This window comes from Anomaloglossus baeobatrachus, chromosome 5 (assembly GCF_048569485.1).
Source record: "Anomaloglossus baeobatrachus isolate aAnoBae1 chromosome 5, aAnoBae1.hap1, whole genome shotgun sequence".
NCBI lineage: Eukaryota > Metazoa > Chordata > Amphibia > Anura > Aromobatidae > Anomaloglossus > Anomaloglossus baeobatrachus.
In genome coordinates, this window is record NC_134357.1 from 377,771,268 (window position 1) to 377,798,319 (window position 27,052).

Genomic DNA, 27,052 nt, shown 5'->3' on the forward strand with positions numbered 1-27,052 from the left:
ACACTGTAGAGGTGGCGTTACCACTGCAAATAGTACAAAGCGATGGTAGCATTAGCAGGGAGCTGGCAGTAAATCCAGGATGGGTGTTTGCAATAAATTTTATTATTTTTAATACTGAGGTTAAAAAAAAAAAAACTAGAAATGGAAAAAGCCTTAAAGGAGTGCTCCCATCTTCAAGATCCTATCCCAATATATAGATGTAATAATAAGAATATTAGCAAATATCTCCATTAGAAATGTAGAATAGTTCTTCTGATTCCCTATGTCACCTCATGGGCAGGGCATTGCTGGTCTGTAGGTATCCACGGTTAGACTCAAAATGCAATTGCCTCATATAGTTAGTTGCTAGCAGTCATAAAGACCCACAGTCTGTCTGAACAATACGGTCCATACACTCAACCATCAATATTGGACGTGAGAAATTGACCTTAGGCTGCGTGCCCACAATCAGTTCACAGCGTTTTGCATCTAGCATGTTTCAGCTGCATCCAAAATGCTGCGTTGTACAGTACAAGCACAGTGGATGGAATTTCTAGATATCTCATCCACTGCGCGTGTACTGCCCGCAGTATAAACTGACCTGCGGTGGAGCTCTTCAAGCTGCAAGCATGTCAATTCTTTAATTCTCTGCTGTAGAGTTGCAAGCGTCCTCCGCAGGGAGAACACAGCAAGAGACTGGAGCGCCCTGAACCGTGATTCTGGGCACGAGCAGCTGCGGACTCCTGCGGAGGAGACTCGTGGCCCCGCAGGTCAGGAGCCACCGCGTCCAGGACGCAGCGGGTCCTGATCGTGTGCACATACCCTTATGAAGATTTTCTCACAACATGTAATAACTGGTCACAATCCCAAATTGCCAACAATATACAGCACTAATTTCTTTGTCGCTCCTAATTGGGAGACCCAGACAATTGGGTGTATAGCTACTGCCTCCGGAGGCCACACAAAGTATTACACTTAAAAGTGTAAGGCCCCTCCCCTTCTGGCTATACACCCTCCCGTGGGATCACGGGCTCCTCAGTTTTCATGCTTTGTGCGAAGGAGGCACACATACACGCATAGCTCCACTGTTTAGTCAGCAGCAGCTGCTGACTATGTCGGATGGAAGAAAAGAGGGCCCATATGGGGCCCCCAGCATGCTCCCTTCTCACCCCACTTTTGTCGGCGGTGTTTGTTAAGGTTGAGGTACCCATTGCGGGTACAGAGGCTGGAGCCCACATGCTGCATCCTTCCCCATCCCCCTTAGGGCTCTGGGTGAAGTGGGATTTACCGGTCTCCAGGCACAGAGACCGTGCTCCGTCCACAGCCCCTGGGGAATCTGCTGGATATGGAGCGGAGTATCGTCAGGGACAGGGCCCTGCTACGACAAGGTACTCTGTGTCCCCGTACAGTCCGCGCGCACACTGCAGCATTGCTGGGTGTGTTAGTGCGCCGGGGACAACAGCGCTGCGCGCTGGTGCCATTCCTATCTACAGCTTTGCTGAGAGGGGACATGTATTTGAAACTGCCGCGCGGCCACTGTTGTCAGCGCTGCGGCGCGGCTGCAACTTGTGGTGCGCCGGGGACTTCCGCGCTGGCCGTGCATATATCACGGCCGCGCTTATTACTCGAGTCCCCGGCTTTCTGCGGCCTAGTTTCGTTTCGTTCCCGCCCCCAGGCCTGCCAGTCAGGGGAAGGGCGGGACGCTGTATAGAATGTCAGCGCAGAGGGCTGGAGTCTGCTTTGCATACTCCAGCCCTCACACTGGGCACAGTGGGACGCCAGTTTCCCGCACTTTGTTTGAGGCACGCCCACGATCCCTCTCTTCACAGGACGCCGGCAGCCATTCCTGTGTGCAGTCTGAGCTGGAGAGAGGAGACTGGGAGACCCAGACACGGGATTCTGGTGCCCACACACCCGCTTTTCAGCAGGCGGTAAGCTGCCCTCAAGGGCTGACCCCACTGGTGCCGAAGTGTATATTGTATTTTATGCTTGCAGCTTTACATTGCACTGTACGGTCGCTGGGGATCCTCTGCTATATACCCTCCTAGATTCTCAGAGGACACAACAGCATGTCGACCGCAAAAAGCAAAGGTGCCAAGGCACAGGCTTTCTATGCTGCTTGTACCGCTTGTGGGGCTGTTCTACCGGCAGGTTCCACTGACCCCCACTGTGTGCAGTGCTCGGCCCCTGTGGCACTTGCTCGGCCGGGGCCTCTGCTGGAGGTGACCCAGGCAGAACCTCCTGTAAATACTGTCCAGGTGACAGGGACGGAGTTTGCAGTCTTTGCTGACAGATTGTCTGTGACTATGACTAAAATTCTTGAAACATTGCAGTCTAGACCAGTACCTCAGGCCATGGACACTGTTAACTCATTGCTCCCTGGTCCCCCTCAGTCGGAACAGCTCCGGGATCCGGGGGTGTCTCTTGCATCCCAGGGTGATGGCTCTGACACGGACGACAGTCCCAGACAGCCTAAACGAGCTCGCTATGAGCGGCCCTCGACTTCATCACACTGGTCAGGGTCCCAGCAGGAGGACTCTCTGTATGATGAGGTGGAGATGGCTGATCAGGATTCTGATCCTGAGACCGCTCTCAATTTGGATACACCAGATGGTGACGCCATAGTGAATGATCTTATAGTGTCCATCAATAAAATGTTGGACATTTCTCCCCCTGCTCCTCCTGTGGAGGAGACAGCTTCACAGCAGGAGAAATTCCATTTCAGGTATCCCAAGCGTAAATTAAGTGTTTTTCTGGACCACTCTGACTTTAGAGAAGCAATCCAGAAACACCACGCTTATCCGGATAAGCGTTTTTCCAAGCGGCTTAAGGATACACGTTATCCTTTTCCCCCAGACGTGGTCAAGGGCTGGACCCAGTGTCCCAAGGTGGATCCTCCAATCTCCAGGCTCGCAGCTAGATCCTTAGTTGCAGTGGAAGATGGGGCGGCACTTAAAGATGCCACTGACAGGCAGATGGAGCTCTGGTTGAAATCCATCTATGAAGCTATCGGCGCGTCGTTTGCTCCAGCATTCGCAGCCGTATGGGCACTCCAAGCTATTTCAGCTGGTCTTACACAGATGGACACGGTCACACGTACATCTGCTCCGCAGGTGGCACCCTTAACCTCTCAAATGTCTGCATTTGCGTCTTACGCGATCAATGCTGTCCTAGACTCTACGAGCCGTACGGCAGTGGCGTCCGCCAACTCCGTAGTTTTACGCAGAGCCTTGTGGTTAAGAGAATGGAAGGCAGATTCTGCTTCCAAAAAGTGTTTAACCAGTTTGCCATTTTCTCGTGACCGACTGTTTGGGGAGCGCTTAGATGAAATCATTAAACACTCCAAGGGTAAAGATTCATCTTTACCTCAGCCCAGACAAAATAAACCCCAACAGAGGAGAGGACAGTCGGGGTTTCGGTCCTTTCGAGGCTCAGGCAGGTCCCAATTCTCCTCGTCCAAAAGGACTCAAAAGGATCAGAGGAGCTCAGATTCTTGGCGAACTCAGTCACGGCCAAAAAAGACAGCCGGAAGACCCGCTACCAAGGCGGCTTCCACATGACTTTCGGCCTCCTCTCTCCGCATCCTCGGTCGGTGGCAGGCTCTCCCGCTTTGGCGACATTTGGCTGCCACAGGTCACAGACCGTTGGGTGAGAGACATTCTGTCTCACGGGTACAGGATAGAGTTCAGCTCTCGTCCTCCAACTCGCTTCTTCAGAACTTCTCCACCTCCCGACCGAGCTGATGCTCTGCGGCTAGCGGTGTCCACTCTAAAAGCGGAAGGAGTGGTGACCCCCGTTCCTCTTCTGGAACAAGGTCACGGTTTTTACTCCAATTTGTTTGTGGTGCCAAAAAAGGACGGGTCTTTCCGTCCTGTTCTGGACCTAAAACTGCTCAACAAGCATGTGAAAACCAGGCGGTTCCGGATGGAATCCCTCCGTTCCGTCATCGCCTCAATGTCTCAAGGAGATTTCCTAGCATCAATAGACATCAAAGATGCTTATCTCCACGTGCCGATTGCTCCAGAGCACCAGCGTTTTCTACGCTTCGTTATAGGAGACGAACACCTTCAGTTCGTAGCCCTGCCTTTCGGTTTGGCGACAGCTCCAAGGGTCTTCACCAAGGTCATGGCAGCAGTAGTAGCAGTCCTGCACTCTCAGGGTCACTCGGTGATCCCTTATTTGGACGATCTACTTGTCAAGGCACCCTCTCAAGAGGCATGCCAAAACAGCCTGAACGTTGCGCTGGAGACTCTCCAGAGTTTCGGGTGGATCATCAACTTTTCAAAGTCAAATCTCTCCCCGACCCAATCGATAACATACCTTGGCATGGAGTTTCATACTCTCTCAGCGACAGTGATGCTTCCGCTGGACAAACAGCGTTCACTACAGACAGGGGTGCAATCTCTCCTTCAAGGCCAGTCACACCACTTGAGACGCCTCATGCACTTCCTAGGGAAGATGGTTGCAGCAATGGAGGCAGTCCCTTTCGCGCAGTTTCATCTGCGTCCACTACAATGGGACATTCTCCGTCAATGGGACGGGAAGTCGACGTCCCTCGACAGGAACGTCTCCCTTTCTCAGGCGGCCAAGGAATCTCTTCAGTGGTGGCTTCTTCCCACCTCATTGTCAAAGGGAAAGTCCTTCCTACCCCCATCCTGGGCGGTGGTCACGACGGACGCGAGCCTGTCAGGGTGGGGAGCGGTTTTTCTCCACCACAGGGCTCAGGGTACGTGGACTCAGCAAGAGTCCACCCTTCAGATCAATGTTCTAGAAATCAGAGCAGTGTATCTTGCCCTACAAGCCTTCCAGCAGTGGCTGGAAGGCAAGCAGATCCGAATTCAGTCGGACAACTCCACAGCGGTAGCATACATCAACCACCAAGGTGGCACACGCAGTCGGCAAGCCTTCCAGGAAGTCCGACGGATTCTAACGTGGGTGGAAGACACGGCTTCCACCATTTCCGCAGTTCACATCCCAGGCGTGGAAAACTGGGAAGCAGACTTCCTCAGTCGCCAGGGTATGGACGCAGGGGAATGGTCCCTTCACCCGGACGTGTTTCAGGAGATCTGTCGCCGCTGGGGGATGCCGGACGTCGACCTGATGGCGTCACGGTACAACAACAAGGTCCCGGTTTTCATGGCACGGTCTCACGATCACCGAGCTCTGGCGGCAGACGCCTTAGTTCAAGATTGGTCGCAATTCCGACTACCTTATGTGTTCCCACCTCTGGCATTGTTACCCAGAGTGCTGCGCAAGATCAGGGCCGACTGCCGTCGCGCCATCCTCGTCGCTCCAGACTGGCCGAGGAGATCGTGGTACCCAGATCTGTGGCACCTCACGGTAGGCCAACCATGGGCACTACCAGAACGACCAGACTTGCTATCTCAAGGGCCGTTTTTCCACCTGAATTCTGCGGCCCTGAACCTGACTGTGTGGCCATTGAGTCCTGGATCCTAGCGTCTTCAGGATTATCTGGAAATGTTATTACCACCATGAGGCAGGCTAGAAAACCATCCTCCGCCAAGATCTACCACAGGACGTGGAAGATATTCTTATCTTGGTGCGCGGCTCAGGGAGTTCCTCCCTGGCCTTTTGCATTGCCTACTTTTCTTTCCTTCCTGCAATCCGGGTTGGAAAAAGGTTTGTCGCTCAGCTCCCTTAAAGGACAAGTCTCAGCGCTATCTGTATTTTTTCAGAAACGCCTAGCACGACTTACTCAGGTGCGCACGTTCCTGCAAGGAGTTGGTCATATCGTCCCTCCTTACAAGCGGCCGTTAGAGCCCTGGGATCTGAACAAGGTTCTAATTGCTCTCCAGAAGCCGCCTTTCGAGCCTATGAAGGATGTTTCCCTTTCTCGTCTTTCACAGAAAGTGGCTTTTCTAGTGGCGGTCACGTCTCTTCGGAGAGTGTCCGAGCTAGCGGCGCTCTCATGCAAATCTCCCTTCCTGGTGTTTCACCAGGACAAGGTGGTTCTACGTCCGGTTCCTGAGTTTCTCCCTAAGGTGGTATCCCCCTTTCATCTCAATCAGGATGTCACATTACCTTCCTTGTGTCCTCATCCAGTTCATCAATTTGAGAAAGGTTTGCATTTGTTGGATCTGGTCAGAGCACTCAGGATCTACATTTCCCGCACGGCGCCCTTACGCCGCTCGGATGCACTCTTTGTCCTTGTCGCTGGTCAGCGTAAAGGGTCGCAAGCTTCCAAATCCACCCTGGCTCGGTGGATCAAGGAACCAATTCTTGAAACCTACCGTTCTGCGGGGCTTCCGGTTCCTTCAGGGCTGAAGGCCCATTCTACCAGAGCCGTGGGTGCGTCCTGGGCATTACGGCACCAGGCTACGGCTCAGCAGGTGTGCCGGGCGGCTACCTGGTCGAGTCTGCACACCTTTACCAAGCATTATCAGGTGCATACCTACGCTTCGGCGGACGCCAGCCTAGGTAGACAAGTCCTTCAGGCGGCGGTTGCCCACCTGTAGGACAGGGCTGTTTGACGGCCCTATCACGAGGTATTCTTTTACCCACCCAGGGACTGCTTTTGGACGTCCCAATTGTCTGGGTCTCCCAATTAGGAGCGACAAAGAAGAAGGGAATTTTGTTTACTTACCGTAAATTCCTTTTCTTCTAGCTCCAATTGGGAGACCCAGCACCCGCCCTGTTTTCTTAGGGATTTTTGGTTTTTTCGAGTACACATGTTGTTCATGTTGAATGGTTTCAGTTCTCCGATGTTTCTTCGGATTGAATTTGTCTTTAAACCTGTTATTGGCTTTCCTCCTTCTTGCTTTTGCACTAAAACTGAGGAGCCCGTGATCCCACGGGAGGGTGTATAGCCAGAAGGGGAGGGGCCTTACACTTTTAAGTGTAATACTTTGTGTGGCCTCCGGAGGCAGTAGCTATACACCCAATTGTCTGGGTCTCCCAATTGGAGCTAGAAGAAAAGGAATTTACGGTAAGTAAACAAAATTCCCTTCATTTCTCTATCACATTATAATCCATGTGGGGAATGCCGTACTTTTAAAATGCTGCTTTTACAGTCTGTCGGTATATTTTTAAGCTTATGAGTTTGCACATTTGGAAAACATTCTGGTTTGCTGTATTGCGTATTTTATATTCTTAATGATTAGTGACTAGAGATAGTCAACATTAAACTACCACTAACCCCATATTTGTGACCTACAGGTACAGTTCGGCCATGCTGGAGCTTGTGCCAACCAGGCATCAGAAACCGCAGTTGCCAAAAACCAGGCCCTGAAAGAAGCAGGAGTGTTTGTACCACGTAGCTTTGATGAACTGGGTGATATCATTCAGTAAGTGCAACAATAAATTATAACTTTTCACATATTTGTACACATTTTTATTTTTTTATGAATTTTACTTTAATCTGTGCAATGTGAAGTAAAGCTTTCTTGAATAAAATTATCCATATGTGTGTATTATGACAGCGACACGGGGAAGTATTTGTTAGGTGGATTATGAGTGTCGGAGTTCCTTTTGTCAGATTGAGATGTCATTATTTTTTTTATTTTTCTTTGTCGCTCCATTGGGAGACCCAGACAATTGTGTGTATAGCTTCTGCCTCCGGAGGCCACACAAAGTATTACACTTTAAAAAGTGTAACCCCTCCCCTCTGCCTATACACCCTCCCGTGCATCACGGGCTCCTCAGTTTTATGCTTTGTGTGGAAGGATGAAATCCATCTATGAAGCCACGGGCGCGTCTTTTGCCCCGGCTTTTGCAGCCGTGTGGGCACTCCAAGCTATCTCAGCTTGTCTGGCTGAGATTAATGCGGTCACACGTAATTCTGCTCCGCAGGTTGCGTCTTTGACTTCTCAGGCGTCAGCTTTTTCTTCCTACGCCATGAACGCAGTTCTAGACTCTGCTAGCCGTACAGCGGTGGCATCCGCTAACTCTGTGGCAGTCCGCAGGGCCATGTGGCTGCGCGAATGGAAGGCAGACTCTGCTTCCAAGAGGTTCTTAACCGGTTTGCCGTTTTCTGGCGACCGCTTGTTTGGCGAACGATTGGATGAGATTATTAAGGAATCCAAGGGAAAGGACTCCTCCTTACCCCAGTCCAGACTGAAGAGACCTCAGCAACGGAAAATACAATCGAGGTTTCGGTCCTTTCGTCCCTCCGCCAAGCCTCAATCCTCTCACCAGTTTCGGTTCCCTAAACGTACACGGAGTGCGTTTTTCGATCACTCTAACTTCAGAGATGCTGTCCAGAAGCCCAGAGCGGTTCCGGACAAGCGCTTTACTAAGCGCCTTACTGACACAAGCCTCATGCCGTCTCCTTCACCATCCCTTAGCGGCTCTGGGAGAAGTGGAATCCTGAGCGGTCATCCATTCACTGGGACCGTGCTCCCTCCGCAGCCCCTGTGGGAATCTTGTCGGACAGGAGTCTATTTATCCTCAGGGACCGGGCCCTGCATCACTAAGGTACTCTGTGTCCCCATGGGGGATGTGCATGGAGCGCCTTCATCCCGGACGCTGCAGCAGCTGCTTATTGGTGACGGCCGGCGGACTTCCGCGCCGACCGCGCCTGCTTGTCGGCCGCGGTCTTAAATTTAGTCCCCGGCTTCAATTGCGGCCTAGTAGCAAAACTCCCGCCCCCGGGCCTGTCTATCAGGGGTAAGGGCGGGACTGCCGACCTGACGTCGGATGTGAGGGCCGGAGCATCCTGTATGTTTCCTCCCCCCTCACTGATCACTGTGGGGACTCCAGATTCCCGCAATTTTCTAGCGCTGCCCACGGCCCCACTCCTCCCCAGAGAGCTCCGGCAGCCATTTTTTTGGCATTCTGCCGGTGGAGGATTTCCAGGAAAGAGCTCTGCAACGCTGGGAGACCTAAGGCAGGGAATCTGGAGGACACACGCTCCGCTTTTTAGCGGTCGGTAAGCCACACCGACACCCGGTGCTGGTCCCCTTAGGGTGCCGGAATAGATACTATATATTTATATATTTCTGTTCGGTCGGGCTGTATACCCTTTCCCATATACCCTCAGTGATCACTCTCCTAGGAGACAACAGCATGTCGTCCACAAGGAGCAAGGGTGCCAAGGCACAGGGTTGTTTTGCAACCTGTACCTCTTGTGCGGCTAAGTTACCTGCGGGTTCCACCTACCCTCACTGTGAGCAATGCTCAACCCCTGTTTTGCTTGCTCAGCCGGAGCCTCGGTCACTAGTGGGCCCCTCGGCTCAGGTAGACCCCCCTTCTCTCCCTGTCCAGGCGGCAGGGACAGAGTTTGCCGTTTTTGCTGAAAAACTCTGAGTCATCCTCACAATCCATGGCTCAGTCTATGGACAAATGGTCTGCCAAGCTGCTTGAAGCTTTGCAGTCCAGACCGGTCCTTACACAGGCCCCGGGCCCTGTTGGATCGTCGCCTCCAGGCCCCTCTCTGTCCGCGCCGCAGCGCGTTCCCAGGGGGGGCCCTAGGTCTCACGTGGAGGACTCCTGCCTGGACCACAGTCCCAGACCGGCTAAGCGGGCCCGCTGGGAATCTTCCCCGACTTCTTCACGCTGCTCGGGTTCCCAGCTTGAGGACTCTCTGGAGGACGAGGCGGACGTCGCAGCTCAGGGCTCTGACCCTGACGTTGCTCTCAATCTTGATACACCTGAAGGGGACGCCATAGTAAATGACCTTATCTCGTCAATCAACCAGGTGTTAGATATATCTCCCCCGCCGCCACCTGTAGAGGACAGGCCGGAGAAAGGCCAGAGGAACTCCTATGCGTGGCGGGCTAAGCCACGCCCCCAAAAACCCACCGGAGGCAATGCCTCCAAGGCGGCCTCTTCATGACTCTCGGCATCCCCAAACCGCATCCTCGGTCGGTGGCAGGCTCTCCCGCTTTTGCGACGCCTGGTGGCCACATGTTCAAGACCGGTGGGTGAGAGACATTCTGTCTCACGGTTACAGGATAGAGTTCAGCTCTCGTCCCCCGACTCGTTTCTTCAGAACCTCTCCGCCCTCCGAGCGAGCCGATGCACTTTTTCAGGCGGTGAACGCTCTGAAGACAGAAGGAGTTGTGATCCCTGTTCCCCCCCCCAGGAACATGGTCGCGGCTTTTACTCCAACTTGTTTGTGGTGCCAAAGAAGGACGGCTCGTTCCGTCCCGTTCTGGACCTCAAACTGCTCAACAGACATGTGAGCACCAGACGGTTTCGGATGGAATCTCTCCGCTCGGTCATCGCTTTGATGTCACAAGGAGACTTCCTAGCATCGATCGACATCAAGGATGCTTATCTCCATGTGCCGATCGCATCCGAACATCAACGCTTTTTGCGTTTCGCCATCGGGGACGAACACCTTTAGTTCGTGGCATTGCCTTTCGGCCTGGCGACAGCCCCACGGGTGTTCACCAAGGTCATGGCATCGGTTGTGGCGGTCCTACACTCTCAGGGCCACTCGGTGATTCCCTACTTAGACGATCTTCTGGTCAGGGCACCCTCTCAGATGGCGTGTCAAAACAGCCTTTCCGTCGCTCTGGCGACTCTCCAGCAGTTCGGGTGGATCATCAACTTCCCAAAATCCAAGTTGACACCGACCCAATCACTGACGTACCTTGGGATGGAGTTTCATACTCAGTCAGCGGTAGTCATGCTACCGCTGGACAAACAGCTGTCGCTGCAGGCAGGGGTGCAATCTCTTCTTCGGGGTCAGTCACACCCCTCGAGGCGCCTTATGCACTTCCTGGGGAAGATGGTGGCAGCGATGGAGGCAGTGCCCTTCGCGCAATTCCATCTGCGGCCACTCCAGTGGGACATTCTCCGCAAATGGGACAGGAGGTCGACTTCCCTCGACAGGAACGTCTCTCTTTCCCTTGCAACCAAGACGTCACTTCAGTGGTGGCTCCTTCCCAACTCTCTGTCGCAGGGAAAATCCTTCCTACCCCCAACCTGGGCTGTGGTCACCACGGACGCGAACCTGTCAGGGTGGGGGGCGGTTTTTCTCCACCACAGGGCTCATGGAACCTGGACTCCGATAGTCATCCCTTCAGATCAATATTCTGGAGATAAGGGCAGTGTATCTAGCCCTATTGGCCTTTCATCGGTGGGTGGAGGGCAGGCAGATCCGGATCCAGTCGGACAACGCCACTGCCGTCGCATACATCAACCACCAAGACGGCACTCGCAGTCGTCAAGCCTTCCAGGAAGTCCGACGGATTCTGCAGTGGGTGGAAGCCACAGCTTCCACCATCTCCGCAGTTCACATACCGGGTGTAGAAAACTGGGAAGCAGATTTTGTCAGTCGTCAGGGCATGGACGCGGGGGAATGGTGTCTTCACCCAGACGTGTTTCGAGAGATCTGTCGCCGCTGGGGAACGCCGGACGTCGACCTCATGGCGTCACGGCACAACAACAAAGTCCCGGCATTCATGGCCCGGTCTCAAGATCACAGAGCTCTGGCGGCGGACGCATTAGTTCAGGAGTGGCCGCAGTTTCGACTGCCTTATGTATTTCCTCCTCTGGCGATGCTGCCCAGAGTGCTGCGCAAAATCAGGTCCGACTGTCGTCGCGCCATTCTCGTCGCTCCAGATTGGCCGAGGCGGCCGTGGTACCCGGATCTGTGACATCTCACGGTGGGTCAACCGTGGGTGCTCCCAGACCGCCCAGACTTGCTGTCACAAGGGCCGTTTTTCCACCTGAATTCTGTGGCCCTCAACCTGACTGTGTGGCCATTGAGTCCTGGCTCCTAGCGTCCTCAGGGTTATCTCAAGATGTCATTGCCACCATGAGACAGGCCAGGAAACCAACGTCCGCCAAGATCTATCACAGGTCTTGGAGGATTTTCTTATCCTGGTGCTCTGATAAGGGTTTTACTCCCTGGCCTTTTGCCTTACCCACTTTTCTTTCATTCCTTCAATCCGGAATGGACAAGGGGTTGTCTCTCGGCGCTCTCAAGGGACAAGTATCGGCGCTATCCGTATTTTTTCAAAAGCGTCTAGCCAGGCTTCCGCAGGTCCGCACGTTCCTGCTGGGAGTTTGCCACATAGTCCCACCTTACAAGCGTCCGCTGGAACCCTGGGACCTTAACAGGGTGCTAACTGCTCTTCAGAAACCACCTTTCGAGCCGCTGCGGGATGTCTCTTTATCACGTCTTTCGCAGAAGGTGGCATTTCTAGTGGCAGTTACATCGCTCCGTAGAGTGTCGGAGCTGGCAGCGCTGTCATGCAAAGCCCCCTTCCTGGTTTTTCACCAGGATAAGGTGGTTCTGCGTCCCGTTCCGGAATTTCTCCCTAAGGTGGTATCTCCTTTTCATCTCAATCAGGATATCTCCTTACCTTCATTTTGCCCTAATCCAATTCACCAATGTGAAAAGGATTTGCACTCATTAGATCTGGTGAGAGCACTCCGGCTCTACGTGTCTCGCACGGCGCCCCTGCGCCGTTCAGATGCGCTCTTTGTCCTTGTCGCTGGCCAGCGTAAGGGTTCGCAGGCTTCCAAGTCAACCTTGGCTCGGTGGATCAAGGAACCGATTCTTGAAGCCTACCGTTCTTCTGGGCTTCCGCTTCCTTTGGGGCTGAAAGCCCATTCTACCAGAGCCGTGGGTGCGTCCTGGGCATTGCGGCACCGGGCTACGGCTCAGCAGGTGTGTCAGGCAGCTACCTGGTCTAGTCTGCACACTTTCACGAAACACTATCAGGTGCATACCTATGCTTCGGCAGACGCCAGTCTAGGTAGGCGAGTCCTTCAGGCGGCGGTTGCCCACCTGTAAGAGGGGGTCGTTTTCGGCTCTTTTTATCGAGGTATTCTTTTACCCACCCAGGGACTGCTTTTGGACGTCCCAATTGTCTGGGTCTCCCAATGGAGCGACAAAAAAGAAGGGAATTTTGTTTACTTACCGTAAATTCCTTTTCTTCTAGCTCCTATTGGGAGACCCAGCACCCGCCCCTGTTCCCTTCGGGCTGTTTGTTCTTTTGTGTACACATGTTGTTCATGTTGAATGGTTCTTTTGGTTCATGGTTTTCAGTTCTCCGAACATCCTTCGGATTGAATTTACCTTAGACCAATTTTTAAGTTTCCTCCTTCCTGCTTTTGCACCAAAACTGAGGAGCCCGTGATGCACGGGAGGGTGTATAGGCAGAGGGGAGGGGTTACACTTTTTAAAGTGTAATACTTTGTGTGGCCTCCGGAGGCAGAAGCTATACACCCAATTGTCTGGGTCTCCCAATAGGAGCTAGAAGAAAAGGAATTTACGGTAAGTAAACAAAATTCCCTTCTTTTCTTTTATTAGATCCACTTTTACTGTTCTATATGGCATCCCTTAATAGGGTTATCCCATAATAGACATTTAATGACTTATTTATTTTTTTAAACCATAACTTTTTATTAGTAATTAATGTCTGATGTTACATCATACATCATATTGTTAATGACTTATTTATACAATAGGTGAAAAGCGTCCTGGTGCTCTATTAAAGGGACCGGTCACCAGGGTTTTGCTACCTAATCTGAGAGCAGTACAATGTAGGGGCAGAGATCCTGATTCCAGCTATATGTCACTTACTGGGCTGCTTAGTGTAGTTTTGATAAAATCACTGCTAATAAGCAGTAGATTATCATTAGCGGATTACTGGTCCCAATGCCAGGTAGTCCAGCATATTCATGATCTCTTTAAACTGCTGGATCTGCAGCAGCGAAAACACTGATTTTATCAAAATGATAGCAAGCAGCTCAGTAAGAGACACATCGCAGGAATCGGGGTCTCTGTCTCTACGTTATGCTGCTCTCAGATGGGGGAGTAAAAACCTGGTGACAGATTCCCTTTAAATGTATACTGGGCTAAGTTTTGTTGCAGATCTGTATTTTAGATAGAGAGATATTTATTCTTTTGACTATTTTTGCTGCACATTTTCCCCTGGGCATTGCAAAGGGTGAAATCCATAGAAGTGAGTTGACCTGAGTGGATGCAGTTCAGGTATTGTATACTTTCGCATAGACCTTATCCACAGTGTGTCACTGACATTGATTTTTGCAATCTCTTCGCTTTGTGCTACAGATTTTCAGGCTACAAATCTGAGAAATAGATTGCATAAAGCTGAGTGTGAGCGAGTACTGGCCTCTGCCTGACTGCTGCGCCACCCAAACCCCTCCTCACTTTGGCTTTTCAGTGAGGAAGAAAAGGGCTGTTGGGACTTGTATTCTAGTGATGATTGCAGGTCCTTGTACTCAGACTGGTGGCTATTTACTAGACCATTTAAATTTAACACATACTTTATATTGCTTGATTTTTTTGATGCTTTAGTTATTTTTCTGTAAATCACGAATCCATAATACCTAAATAACCTTTTTGTACTCTGGTCAGGTCCGTGTATGAAGATCTGGTGGCCAAGGGTGAAATAGTGCCAGCAGAGGAAGTGCCACCTCCTACAGTTCCAATGGATTACTCATGGGCGAGGGTACGTACTCTTCATCAGATCACCACAACATATCTAAAAGCAAATCATTAAAGGGATTGTCAAGTCAGCATATGGAGATGGTCTAGGACAGTCATGGCGAACCTTTTACAGGCCGAGTGCCCAAACTGTAGCCCTAAACCCATTTTTTTTTTCCAGAAGTGCCAACCAATCCTATTATGTAAATAATTGATTGTAATCTTACCTTTTGCAGTCTTCTCTCCAGCAGGGGGCATCCCTCTCATTCTTGCTTACCACACATTGAAGCTGAGCCCCTGGCCTTTCCAGACACAGCAGTTGGATTGATCTTTCTGGAAAAAATTGCAGCATATTAGACAGAGATTTTAGCCTGGAATGCAATCGGATGTCACCCTGTAATCCACATCTACATTTCAAAGTCTGGACATCTTGAAATCCCATAAAGACGTGCGAGTTGCTCCCCCTCCCCTTTCATTGTGTAGTTCTGTCCCCCTTCCTGGCCACTTCCTGGTAAACATGTCCCCCATCCGGATATATATTTCCTACATTCTGGTATATTTGTCCCCATCATGGCCCCATCCTGGTAAATGTACCCCATCCGAGCATATTCCCCATCCTGGTAAATGTTCCTCCATCCCGGCATGTTCCTCCATTCCTGGTAAATGTTCCTCCCATTCCTGGTAAATGTACCCCATTCCTGGTAAATGTACCCCATCATTGTAAATGTATCCCATCCTGGCATGTTCCCCCATGCTGTTAAATGACCCCATCCTGGTAAATGTACCTCATCCTGGCATGTTCCCTTATCCTGGTAAATGTTCCCTTATCCTGGCAAATGTCCCCTTTCCTGGTAAATGTCACCCTTCCTGCTAAATGTTCCCCATCCTGGCATTTGTTCTCATCCTGGCATGTTCATGTACCCCCATCCTGGCATATTTCCCCACATCCTGGCATATTTCCCCACATCCTGGCATATTTCCCCCCATCCTGGCATATTTCCCCCCCATCCTGGTAAATGTATCCCCCATCCTGGTAAATGTAACCCTTACTGGCATGTTCCCCTTCCTGCTAAATGTACCCCATCAAGGCATGTTTCCCCCATCCTTACAGCCATATTTCCCCCTATCCTTGCAGCCATATTTACCCTCATCCTTGCAGCCATGTTTACCCCATCTTTGCACGTTTCTCTCCATCTTTGCATGTTTCCCCCTTCATTGCAGCCATATATGCCCCGCGCTCCCCATGCTTGCCCCGTGCTCCCCATGCTTGCCCCACGCTGGCTCTGTCCCCCACACCTTGGCACAGCCGCACACAGCTTAAAAAAAAAAAAAAAACTCACCTTGCAGCACCTGCTCCATCGCTGCGTCCTCAGTTAGTTCAGTTCCCGCTCGGCCACAAGACGCCGACGCCGCCTACTGACGCTCCTCCGTCTGCTAGGCAACAGGCCTGCGGCTCAGGAGAGGAGGCGTGTCAGAAGGAGGAGAGAGATCTCCTCTGCTCCAACACCACTTTGCACTGTCGGCGCGACCACACCGAGAGTGCAAAGTGGCTGAATGTGGCGACAGCGCGCGTGCCAGCAAAAAGGGCTCTGCATGCCCAGTCTGGCACGTGTGCCATAGGTTCGCCATCACTGGTCTAGGATATCACATTGATCCAATCGAGCAACATCCACTTACCGGGTTTTTATTAGCTCCAGCAGCAGCTGGATACATTGAATGGCGTGGCACAGCAATGCTCTGTTTAATGCTTAGTGGCCATTGCTGGGCATTGCATGTCAGCTCCTTTTTAAGGTGCCACTACACATGGAACGCAGCTGTGCTGTTCAGCTCTGTTCAATGTTTACATCCCGCTGCTACCAGAGCAAAGCAAATAACAGCTGATAAGTGGGGGTGTAGGGTGTTGGATCCCCACCAATCTGATATTCTATGCTATACTGCTCTTGTAAAGGGATCCTAACAGCTGATTCATGCTGCCTGAAACATGGGGAGCATAATACAGAGTCCGGCTCAATCATTTCAGGGAGATGTTTTATTCTGAAATGCTGTGACTTTTCAGAGAACATACATCTAATGTTTTAATAAGTGGCATGGGGTCCATTGGACCCCAAGCGAGTTTTGTTTGTGCCATATTGTTTTGATCGCCTCTCATTGCAATTTATTGCAATGTTGTGGTGACCAAAAAAAAAGTATAATTCTGACATTTTGAAATGTATTTTTTTTTTCTTTTTTTCTATACACTTTGTTTTTACTAGTCCCCTTAGGGAACTTGAAGCTGCGTTTTTCCAATTGCTATGAACGCTGGTTCTTAGCTGGCATTCACAGGAATTTCGTCATGACTGTGACAGGGGTCATCAGATCAATTAAGAAATAATGTCTGGAACACCAATTCTGAGTCTGAACTGGGTGCAAAAACCTAAAAAATCTACACACATGAGAGGACACACACTAGCTAGGGACCCCAACATAGAGAAATACTTTGGCGTAGTGTTGGGGCTCTGTTGCATTGATCAATTCAGTAGCTAAATTTCTCTTTATTCATATGTTCATGGCAGTAATGCAGATTCCATTTTTCACATTTTCACTCTTGCATATAGCTATTGGATTTTTCATGTCAGTATTCACACAGCAGTTTCTGCTTTTCATATATTCCCCTCACATAGTCACTAGTGTGCATACCTTATCTCCATATAGGGGTCATCAGATGACCCATAGCTGTCATGACAACCCATTGGCTCCTCGTGATCACGTCATGGGGCTGCCGATGGGAGCAGGGAATAATACAGTTAAAGCCCCGCTGTAAGAGATTGACAGCAGTATTTAACAACTTAAGTTGTGGGCGGATATCCTATCTGCTCGCCACTGTTAGTGGCACATGGCTGATCAGATCAGCCAAAATGTACAGATAAAGGTGTGAATTGCCATGCGAGCCCACATCGAAGGGAGGGACACTACCTTGGACGTACCAGTATGTCAAAGGTCGTAAGGGGTTAAATGTATGTATCCTCTGTAGCACTTTACAGTAAAAAGTAACTGTCTGAACTTACAGAGCTGGACTCTTGCACTAGTATTGGGCATAGTCTCGGACAGCATGGTTGGTTTCCTTTTTGAAAGGGAATTTCCCAGGTTTTCACTCAACTGAGAGGAACATAAGGTGGGAAAAGTGACCCTGATTCCAACGATGTAGTTTACTGCGTGCAGCAGTTGAGACACAAAGTGATCAGAGCTGACAGCTAATCACACCCACCCTGTGTACTTGGTCTATTGAGGGTGAGCTTCTGATCAGAGGAGGGGGTGTGGTCAAACTAGCAGTCGCTTGAACTCCAGAGTTGGCAGTGATACTAGTGAAACCTTCTTTGTAAGTAAACTGCACACAGCCTGATAAGTGACACATAGCTGAAATCTGTACTTTTAACCCCTAACTCATGCTGTCCTCAGATTACATAGCAAAAAAACTGCTGACATTCCTTTTAGGAAAATTATTATTGTATTAGTAAAGTGCAAATATTTTTGTAAGCAGCTTTTAAACAATTTTGAATTTACTTTTTTTTTTTTTTATTTTTATTTTTCAGGAGTTGGGATTGATCAGAAAGCCTGCCTCCTTCATGACCAGTATCTGTGATGAGAGGGGACAAGAGCTCATTTATGCAGGGATGCCTATAACTGATGTTTTCAAGGAGGACATTGGCATCGGAGGAGTGTTGGGACTACTTTGGTTTCAACGACGGTAAGAGATGTCTATGATGTATATCTGGTTGCATAGTATTTAAACCTTGTAGATTTTTTTCAATTAACTTTTTCTTCTTCATCCAGGGTACCCAAGTATGCCTCCCACTTTATTGAAATGTGTCTAATGGTAACAGCAGACCATGGACCAGCCGTATCTGGAGCTCATAACACTATTGTCTGTGCTAGAGCTGGGAAAGATCTCATTTCCAGTCTTACTTCTGGTCTACTCACCATTGTAAGTGCCCTCAAAAACCATCAGGGTAAGAGAACTTATTTCCCAAAAATTTACACAGTACCAACATACTATACAATATTTTACAGGGAGATCGCTTTGGGGGTGCACTTGATGCTGCTGCCAAGATGTTCAGCAAAGCTTTTGACAGTGGTCTTATTCCAATGGAGTTTGTTAACAAGATGAAGAAAGAAGGAAAACTTATTATGGGCATTGGGCACAGAGTCAAGTCTGTAAGTGTCCCATACATCAAGTTAATTCTACTTTTGATGCATACCTTTCCTTTTTCATTTTACTTGGGGGTGGGGAGCCATTGGGGGGGAAAAGAACCAGATATTATATATGCATGTATGTTTACTACTTTTTACTTTCTAATTTGCAAATCTAGTACAGTTTCCACTTTGATTTAATGGTGATCTTTCTTAATTTTTTCTTTTTTAAGATAAACAATCCAGACATGCGAGTACAGATCTTGAAAGACTACGTCAAACAACACTTCCCTGCCACTCCCCTGTTAGACTACGCTCTGGAAGTGGAAAAGATCACCACATCAAAGGTTAGTTAAATTATCGCTTATTAATGCAGAATAACAAAGAACATCAAACGGCTATGCTCCAGATCAAGGCAGTGTAAAAAATACCAGACTTTATAGAAGTGCGCTAAAATAGTAATCTCAGAAAATAAATGCACCAGTCACATGATAAACATGATCGTTACAGTGTTTTCTGATATCACTTTTAATGCACTTCAATAAACTGTTTTGGTCCTTTTTTTGGTTCAGCATTTCAATCAGATGATTGATAAAAATTATGTAAATGTTTTATTAGAAATCCATTAAAAATAAAAAGTTAAAAGGGTCCATGGAAATACCAGACATTTTCTGACGCGGTTCTGGTGAAACTGACTTTGTCATAGCTAGTGATGGGCGGACTCGCAAATACCTTGGACCAGTGGGTCTGACCAGGCAACAAAAAACCCCACCCCCAGTTCCAGCCCGGGATTGGTCCCGTTTGTCTGGCCGAACGCTGGTCCCCATATAAATCTATGGGGACCAGAATCTGGCGATTTAAAGATGGTTGTAGAAAGGATAGAGGGATAGGAACAAGTGGGCTGTACTTAGAGGCGCCCTCGCAGCTATACACTGCTACTGCTGCTGCCCATTCACTTCCGGGGCCGCTCATTTACACTCATTGCATATGCACTGCTTTCCCCACCCACCGGTGTCTGTGATTGATTGCAGTCAGACACACTCCCACACTGAGTGACCCCATCTGACTGCAACCAATCACAGATGCTGTCTGTGTTTCACTATCATACAGTAAAAATAATTAAAATATTTGGCGCAGGGTTCCCCGACACAGAAAGCATACGCTGCAGCCCCCAGCCGTGCGCTTATCTTGGCTGTATATCAAAATAAGAGGAACTGCATGCAGTTTTTTTTGTTTTGTTTTTTTTAATTTACATATATTTAAAAAAAAAAACAAACAGCATGTCGTTTCCCCCAATTTTGATACCCAGCCACGATAAAGCCTGATAGCTGGGGGCTGTTATTCTCAGGCTGGGGAGACCCATGTTAATTGACACCCCCCCCCCCCCCCTCTTCCCACCACCCCAGCCTAAAAATAGCAGCCTGTAGACATTCGTCCATTAGATGCGACAATCCCAACACTTTATCCGGCTCTTCCTGATTGCTCTGGTTTGGTTCAAAGAATAACGGCATATCAAATAAACATCATTTATACCTGTGGAAGTGCTGTTCCCACTGCCCATTCCCCCCCTTTTTTTTTTCTTTTTATTACTGTGCTCACCAGAAGAAAAAAAAATAAACCTTCCGTTTTTTATTTCCGTCAGCCAAAATTCATAAGCTTTATTCTATTTTTACATTTTTAACCGGTTCATGCAGAATACTTGACTATGCACTGATTAAGAGACCCCCTAGGTTATAAACTAAAAGTGTGTAACTATAATATGAAGGCATCTTAATCATCTAATGGTTTCTTTGTACACTATATGAAGAAAAGTATTGAGAGACCTATTTTAATAATTTAAATCAGGTTTTTCCTCCAGTCCTATTAGCACAGGTGTATAAAATTCAGTCAGACAGTCTGCCTGTACAAACGAAAATATGGGTTGTTCTAACAAGCTCACTGATACCAGCACACGGGTGTAAAAAGTTGTCACTGTTGTAATAGGTCAATATCCTCAGCACAAAACTGTATGCTGGGCGCCTCATGGCATGGGTTTCCTTGGCCGAGCAACTGTATGCAATCCTTACATCACCAAGCACTATGCCACGTGTCACATGGAGCGATGTAAATCGCAACTCCACTGGACATACAGTGATGGATTGAGATGTTCTATCTAGTTTGAGTTTGGCAAGTGCCAGAAGATCATTATGTTCTTGACTACATTGTGCGAAGTATAAAGTTTGGTGGAGGAGGGGGTAATGTTAGGGGTTGTCTTGGGGTTGGCCTAGGCCCCTTTAGTTACTGTGAAGGGAAATCTTACTGATTTAGTACAATAAGACATTTTGGACAATTGTACCTTCAAACTTTGTGACGACAGTTTGCTCAAGACCCTTTTCTGTCCCAGCATGATTGGCCCAGTGCAGTAAGGTCCATGGAGACCTGGGTGGAATGTGGTGCAGAAGAACATGAGTGGCTGCACAGAGTCCAGACCTTCACCTCATTGAACACCACATTATCCACATAATGAGAACTTGCTAGATCGAAGTCAGGTTTCATTGGGACATATATTCTGATTTCTACTTCTCTCCATTGATATTAATTGTACCTTTACAATCAAATCCTATTATTTAGTAAAATAAAGAGAAGCTGGACCAAAAATTAAAAAAAAACAAACAAAAAAACACCAAAAAACTACTCTGAATGCAATCTTTATAATGTCATGCACACCATTCTTAAGGCAAACTTTTTTTTTTTTTCTTTCCCTTGTAGAAACCAAATCTGATCCTGAATGTAGATGGACTAATTGGTGTTGCCTTTGTGGATTTACTGAGAAACTGTGGTTCTTTTACAAGGTAACTATACTTTTATATACATTAATGGCATTGGATTTTTCAAATCTTTTCATGCACTGTATATACGAGTAGACATACAGTATCTCCTTGTATCTGTGGAGTACTATGGCAGTGATCAGCTAGTCACATGTTAACTTTGCGTATTTTTATTTTTGAGGATTTGTCATATTTTTTTGTCTCATCAGGGAAGAAGCTGATGAATACATTGATATTGGAGCACTGAACGGTATCTTTGTGTTGGGACGAAGCATGGGCTTTATCGGTAAAATTATGCTATATACTTCTGTTACACAATGTTGAGATCATATGTTAGGGGTTATTTTATTTTGCCTTCTGGAGCACATCGCTCCTCAGCCTCCCAGGTTCCTGTGAGGGTGGTGTGTGCCTAATGATTGATGGTTTAGACCAGTGGCATACCTGTGCCTCTGGTCCAAACTTTGCTTGATCAGATGCTGGTAGCGGAAGACTCAGTTTTACCATTGCAGCATCGCTGTAGAGCAGGTATAATGAAGCTGTCTGGATCCCGTGATCTGGCTAGCTTCAAAGCAACGTTGCAAGCGGTATAGCACTTTGAAGCTTGCGCTTCTGACCTAGGAAACTGGCCAAGGCTATTTAATACTGTGTCTCCCTGAAAATAAGACCCTGTCATATTATATTATTTTTGGCTCTAAAAGATGCGCTAAGGCTTATTTTCGGGGGGGGGGTGTCTTATATTTTGTATTGATGTCAGTGATTGAGTTGTCTGTTAAGGAAAAATGAATACTCAACCCTTCCCCCACCCCTCTACCTGCATCAGTGCTTGAACTTGTGTTAATGAAATAATGAATATTTACCCCCTTCTACGCCCACCACTCTGTGCCATGTGTCAGTCAGTCATTCTCTCAAGCTGTTGCATTACTGACTTATGATCGCAGCACAATGCTCAAACTGGCTGACTGCCCTCGTGACCGGAGCGTATCAGCGTGTATTTCTATGCAGCTGTCACATTTATGTGAAGAGAGCTGCCAGGCTATGCAGGCATTGCGCTGCGATCCTCGGGCAGTAATATGACTGAATCACTGATGCTGCACACAGGGGTAGGCGGTGTAAGTGGGTGAATATTCATTATTTCATTACAGCAAGTTTCAATCACTGACAGCGGCAGAGGGGCGGGCTGGATTATGGGCAGGAAGAGAAGGGAAAAATTCATTCCATGTGACTATAAACTTCGGGGACTTACAGAAACGTATACCAATAATAGTTACATATCGTGAAAGTCCTGCTCAAACCCTATTTCAGGATACTATTAGTATGATGATCTCCGACTAGGGCCTATTTTTGGACCAGGGCCTAATTTTGGACTGGGTTGATCTGATGAGCAGTTTCTCATGACAAAATGAAGCCCCTCCCCACTAGCCAAGGGATGAGGCTGGATTACCTTTTGTCCTACTGCAGAGGGGAGGTTTCTGCTGCAGTCAGTTGTTTTACAGCTACACAGAGGACAATGTGGAGGAATAAGACTCAGCACTCCGAAGACCTATAGAGAGATGATCTCCTATGGTTTTCTTAGTTTTCACTGTAATGAGATAAGATATGATCAAAGAAAAGCAGGAGATGGATAGTGGATAGTATAAGGCTATATTTGCACGGAGCGTTTTCTGGGTGCAGTTTTGGTACCAAAACTGCATACATTTCCTTTCTCAGCAAAGTCTATGAAATTTCATTTTTGCTGTGCGCACGTTGCAGTTTTTTTTTTGGCTCCATCTTTGTGGTGACCACAAAGATGCAACATGTCAATTCTTTTTGCATTTTGCCCCTGCATTTCTGAGAACTGGCATATCAATCCCCCGCTGATTCGAGGTATGCAGGGGATTGATCCCTGTTAACTGTTCAGATTTCAGTTCCCATATCAAGTCTAGGGGGACCAGAATCTGGTGCAAAGGGATAGAAGCAAGCGCTTCATGCTTAGTCACCAGAGTGGCTCTCACACTGCTCCGGCGGCCTCTCATTTTTCTTCCCGGGCCGCTCATTAGGCTCAAACGTATACACTACTTGCCCTCACCCACCGGTGTCTGTGATTGGTTGCAGTCAGATGAGCCCCCACTCTGAGTGACAGTGTGCTTGAGGCTTCCAATCACAGATGCTGGTGGGCAGTTCTATATCGTACAGTAAAATAAATAAATAAAAAAAATTTGCATAGGATCCTCCCCATATTATGATACCAAACACAGATAAAGCCCAACAGCTGGGGGCTGGTATTCTCAGGCTGGGGATACCCATGATTATTGGGTGCCCCCCAGCTTAAAAATATCAGCCAGCAGTCGCTTGGAATTGCCGCATCCATTAGATGTGACATTCCCGGCACTTTACTCAGCTCTTCTTAATTGCCCTGTTGTGGTAGCAATCGGGATAATGAGGGAGTTAATGGCAGCCATTAAGTCCTTGATTAGTAATGGCAGGCGTCTGAGACTCCCCCATCACTAATCTGTAAGTGAACGTAAATAAACACAAACACCGAAAAAATCCTTTATTTGAATGAAATACAAAAAAGCACACTTTCACCCCTTTCTTAACCCTCCAAAACCCCTGTGCAGGTCCAACTTAATCCACACGAGGTCCCACGACGCTTCCATCACTGTTACGTCTGAAGCTCACAGTGAGCACCATAGAACATGACTGCCCACTGTGAGCTCCACGCAGCGACTGAAGTGAGCCGCGCAAGCAGCGGTGACGTCACTCAGGTTAACCGCGGCCACAGCTGGAGTCCTCTACCTGTGACCGCAAATCACCTGAGTTAAGTCATCGCTGATCGCGAGGATCACTTCAGTCGCTGCGTGGAGCTCACAGCAGGCAGTCCTGTTCTATGGGGCTTGCTGTGAGCTTCAGATGTAGCGTTTTTGCCACGGGTGCGTTTTTTGGGGCCAAAAGACATGCATATTTGTGGTCACCACAAAGATGCATGGTGCGCACATAGCCTTACAGCTCCGTCACATTCACTTCAGTGTAGCAGAGTTACAATATGGACAGGTGCGATGCTGTTAGCATGTGGTTTAGAACCAGTAGTTAATTAATTGTGACATCTTTTACCCAACTATTGATATGAGTTACACAAATACTTAATGTTATTTTTTGCAGGACATTACTTGGACCAAAAAAGGCTGAAGCAAGGGCTGTATAGACATCCTTGGGATGACATCTCCTATGTTCTGCCAGAACACATGACCATGTAGACATATGAAAGACGCTCCAGTTAGAATACTTGATACTTTGTGGCGCACCCAATGGACGCTTCCTGTGTGCAGACGTCTTGCAGTAGTTCTTGCATTCTTCAGCAATGCAAACAAAGACTAGCATTTTATGTTGCTGTTTAATGTCTTAATGTCATGGTCAGTGTTTCTTCATTTTTTTTATTTGTTATTTTATATTTTCCCATCCCTTCATTATTGGTTAACATGTTACATTCTTTTATTTCCATGTGTGTACGTTCGCGTCAGATTAAATTGTACTGACGACCGTATTTATTAAATTAAATGGCGCTATCTATGGTTTGTGTCTTCACTGACTGTGCGAGATTGGGTGAACATGCCTTCCATCATGTATTTTTTGCTGTCCGAAAGGACAAGATTTTAAATTGGTATTCCATCACAACCAAACTGGAATCTGATTGGCTGTAGATCACTTCCTTACTATTTAGTTTTATTAAATGTCTCCCCATGTGAGGGTCACTGCTGTACAGCTGGCTGAAATATATGCAAACCTGGCCTTTCGGACACTGGGATTAAATTATTGGGTTACCTCTAATCCCTTTATAACTGAAAATCAAAAGCACTATTCAGGAAATAATTCTTGCATTCACTAGTAATGTGATTTTTGGTGCAGAAATTTCTGTACCGTTCCTGCCATCATCTTGTGACAAATCTGCACTGAACAGACGTATTATAAGCGCAACGTGTGCACACAGCCTAAGTCATACAGGCATCAGTGATTGATTTTTTTTTTTTTTTTTTAGCTTTCCAACGTATGAAGCCCCCCCCCCCCCGCCCCCAAACAAAAATTAAAAAAAAAACCTGATCAAAAACACTTTTGTCAGTGTTTCAGTTTTTACAATCAGGCTTTCATCACCTGTTTTTATGTGTGTAAAATTAAAGGGAGTTTGTCAACAGGTTTTTGCTACCCATCTGAGAGCAGCATGATGTAGGCAAAGAGATACTGAATCCAATGATGTATAACTTAGATTACTGGCTGCAGTCGTTCTGACACAATATTTGCATTTTTACCTTTTAGTCATGTAGCTGAGCCCAGGGAGCAGTCCCTGCCCACACCAGGCTCTCTATATAGAGATTGACAATGTACAAACGGAGGAGGGGGCGTGACTGAGTGCCGTGCACATGCCAAGTAGATCTAGCAATGATAATCACCAAGTGATAAAGCCTTTAGTTTAAGTAAACATCAGCATGGAGTCTGATGACTTGCATAGTCGATTTGAATGAATGTGTCACCTTGAAAAACTTGAGACAATGTGTAAAAGAGTAAAGATATGCGTCTATGTAAAGATGACTTGCTGTGCATATGTTCAGACTTCTAAAAACGCCAAGTGGTTAAAAGAAATATATCAGTTCTGGTGTTTTCCACTTGCAAGATGCTCACTACTTTACAATACTTGTCAATGGAAAAGCTCAAAATATACCTGGATGTCTTTTGGAGCATTTTGCCATCTTTCTTTCTTATAATATAAAATCATCAGAGGTTTCTTCATTATTCAATGAAGTGATAACAAATGACTGGAACATGCCAGTTAATAAATAATAATAAAAAAAAGGCACAAAAATCCAACAAAAAAACTCCAGCTGCCAAAACTGTCAGAAAAATGCTGAGGAAATGACTGAAAAAAGACACCAGACGCTTTAGGAAAAAGAAATGCCAGTATTTCATGATGCACCTTTTGTTGAAAAACTTGCCTGGTTTGCCTCAATTTAAAAGACTGTGTGCACATATCCCCAACAGGGCTTTGTTAATGGAAACCTGTCAGCAAGGTTTCCCTAATATAATCTGCTGCAACCACCATTTACCTCTCTATAACAAAATCTTTGCAGTCCCTAATATATAAGCCTTCTTTTTAAACGCGTTTTTTTTTGTTTTTCACCGCTGGATTGGTATTTCTAATCTAAAGTTCCTGCCCTCGGTCTTTTATTCACCTTCTTGTGTTTTCACTTTTGACCAATGCCATTCCGAGTTCCATTTTTTGACTGCAACTTCTGATTGGCTGGAAGTCAGAAGTTGCGCCATAAGCTCTCAATAAAAGTCTGAGATCATATATATATATATATATATATATATATATATATATATATATATATATATATATATATATATATATATATATATATATATATATATATATATATATATATATATATATATATATATATAATTTATAATATTATATGCCCCAGCCCCTCCTGTGATATACAGTGTGTCCACCTGTCCACCACCATTAATTTGAGAACGACGGCAGCTATAGGCATAGAAGTGGTGTCTAGGTATAGTAAAGTAGCCATGTGCTAAGCAATGAAACCACCTATAGCGCCACCTGGTGGAAAACAACGGAATTAGCATTTTTATCTCGAAAACTGAACGAGATAGAGGGAAAAAGTGAATTAAAAAATTGTAGGGCATCATCCATTCAATACGAATCGACTCCTTGCATACAGAAATGCTATGATATGAA

The 27,052-nt window shown here is 47.4% G+C and overlaps 1 protein-coding gene across 2 annotated transcripts in view; it reads left to right on the top strand.

Moving 5' to 3' along the window:
• The window catches only part of ACLY (ATP citrate lyase), a 128,652-nt gene extending 103,785 nt beyond the window's left edge, over window positions 1-24,867 (top strand). For both annotated transcript variants that reach the window (XM_075350027.1, XM_075350028.1), the window contains 9 exons: window positions 7,156-7,283; window positions 14,279-14,372; window positions 17,917-18,071; window positions 18,158-18,308; window positions 18,395-18,538; window positions 18,748-18,861; window positions 21,263-21,345; window positions 21,531-21,607; window positions 24,460-24,867. In XM_075350027.1, coding sequence (XP_075206142.1) covers window positions 7,156-7,283; window positions 14,279-14,372; window positions 17,917-18,071; window positions 18,158-18,308; window positions 18,395-18,538; window positions 18,748-18,861; window positions 21,263-21,345; window positions 21,531-21,607; window positions 24,460-24,554 — 1,041 coding nt within the window. In that variant the 3' untranslated portion in view covers window positions 24,555-24,867. The remainder of the gene's footprint in view (window positions 1-7,155; window positions 7,284-14,278; window positions 14,373-17,916; window positions 18,072-18,157; window positions 18,309-18,394; window positions 18,539-18,747; window positions 18,862-21,262; window positions 21,346-21,530; window positions 21,608-24,459) is intronic.
• Window positions 24,868-27,052: the final 2,185 nt, after the last annotated feature.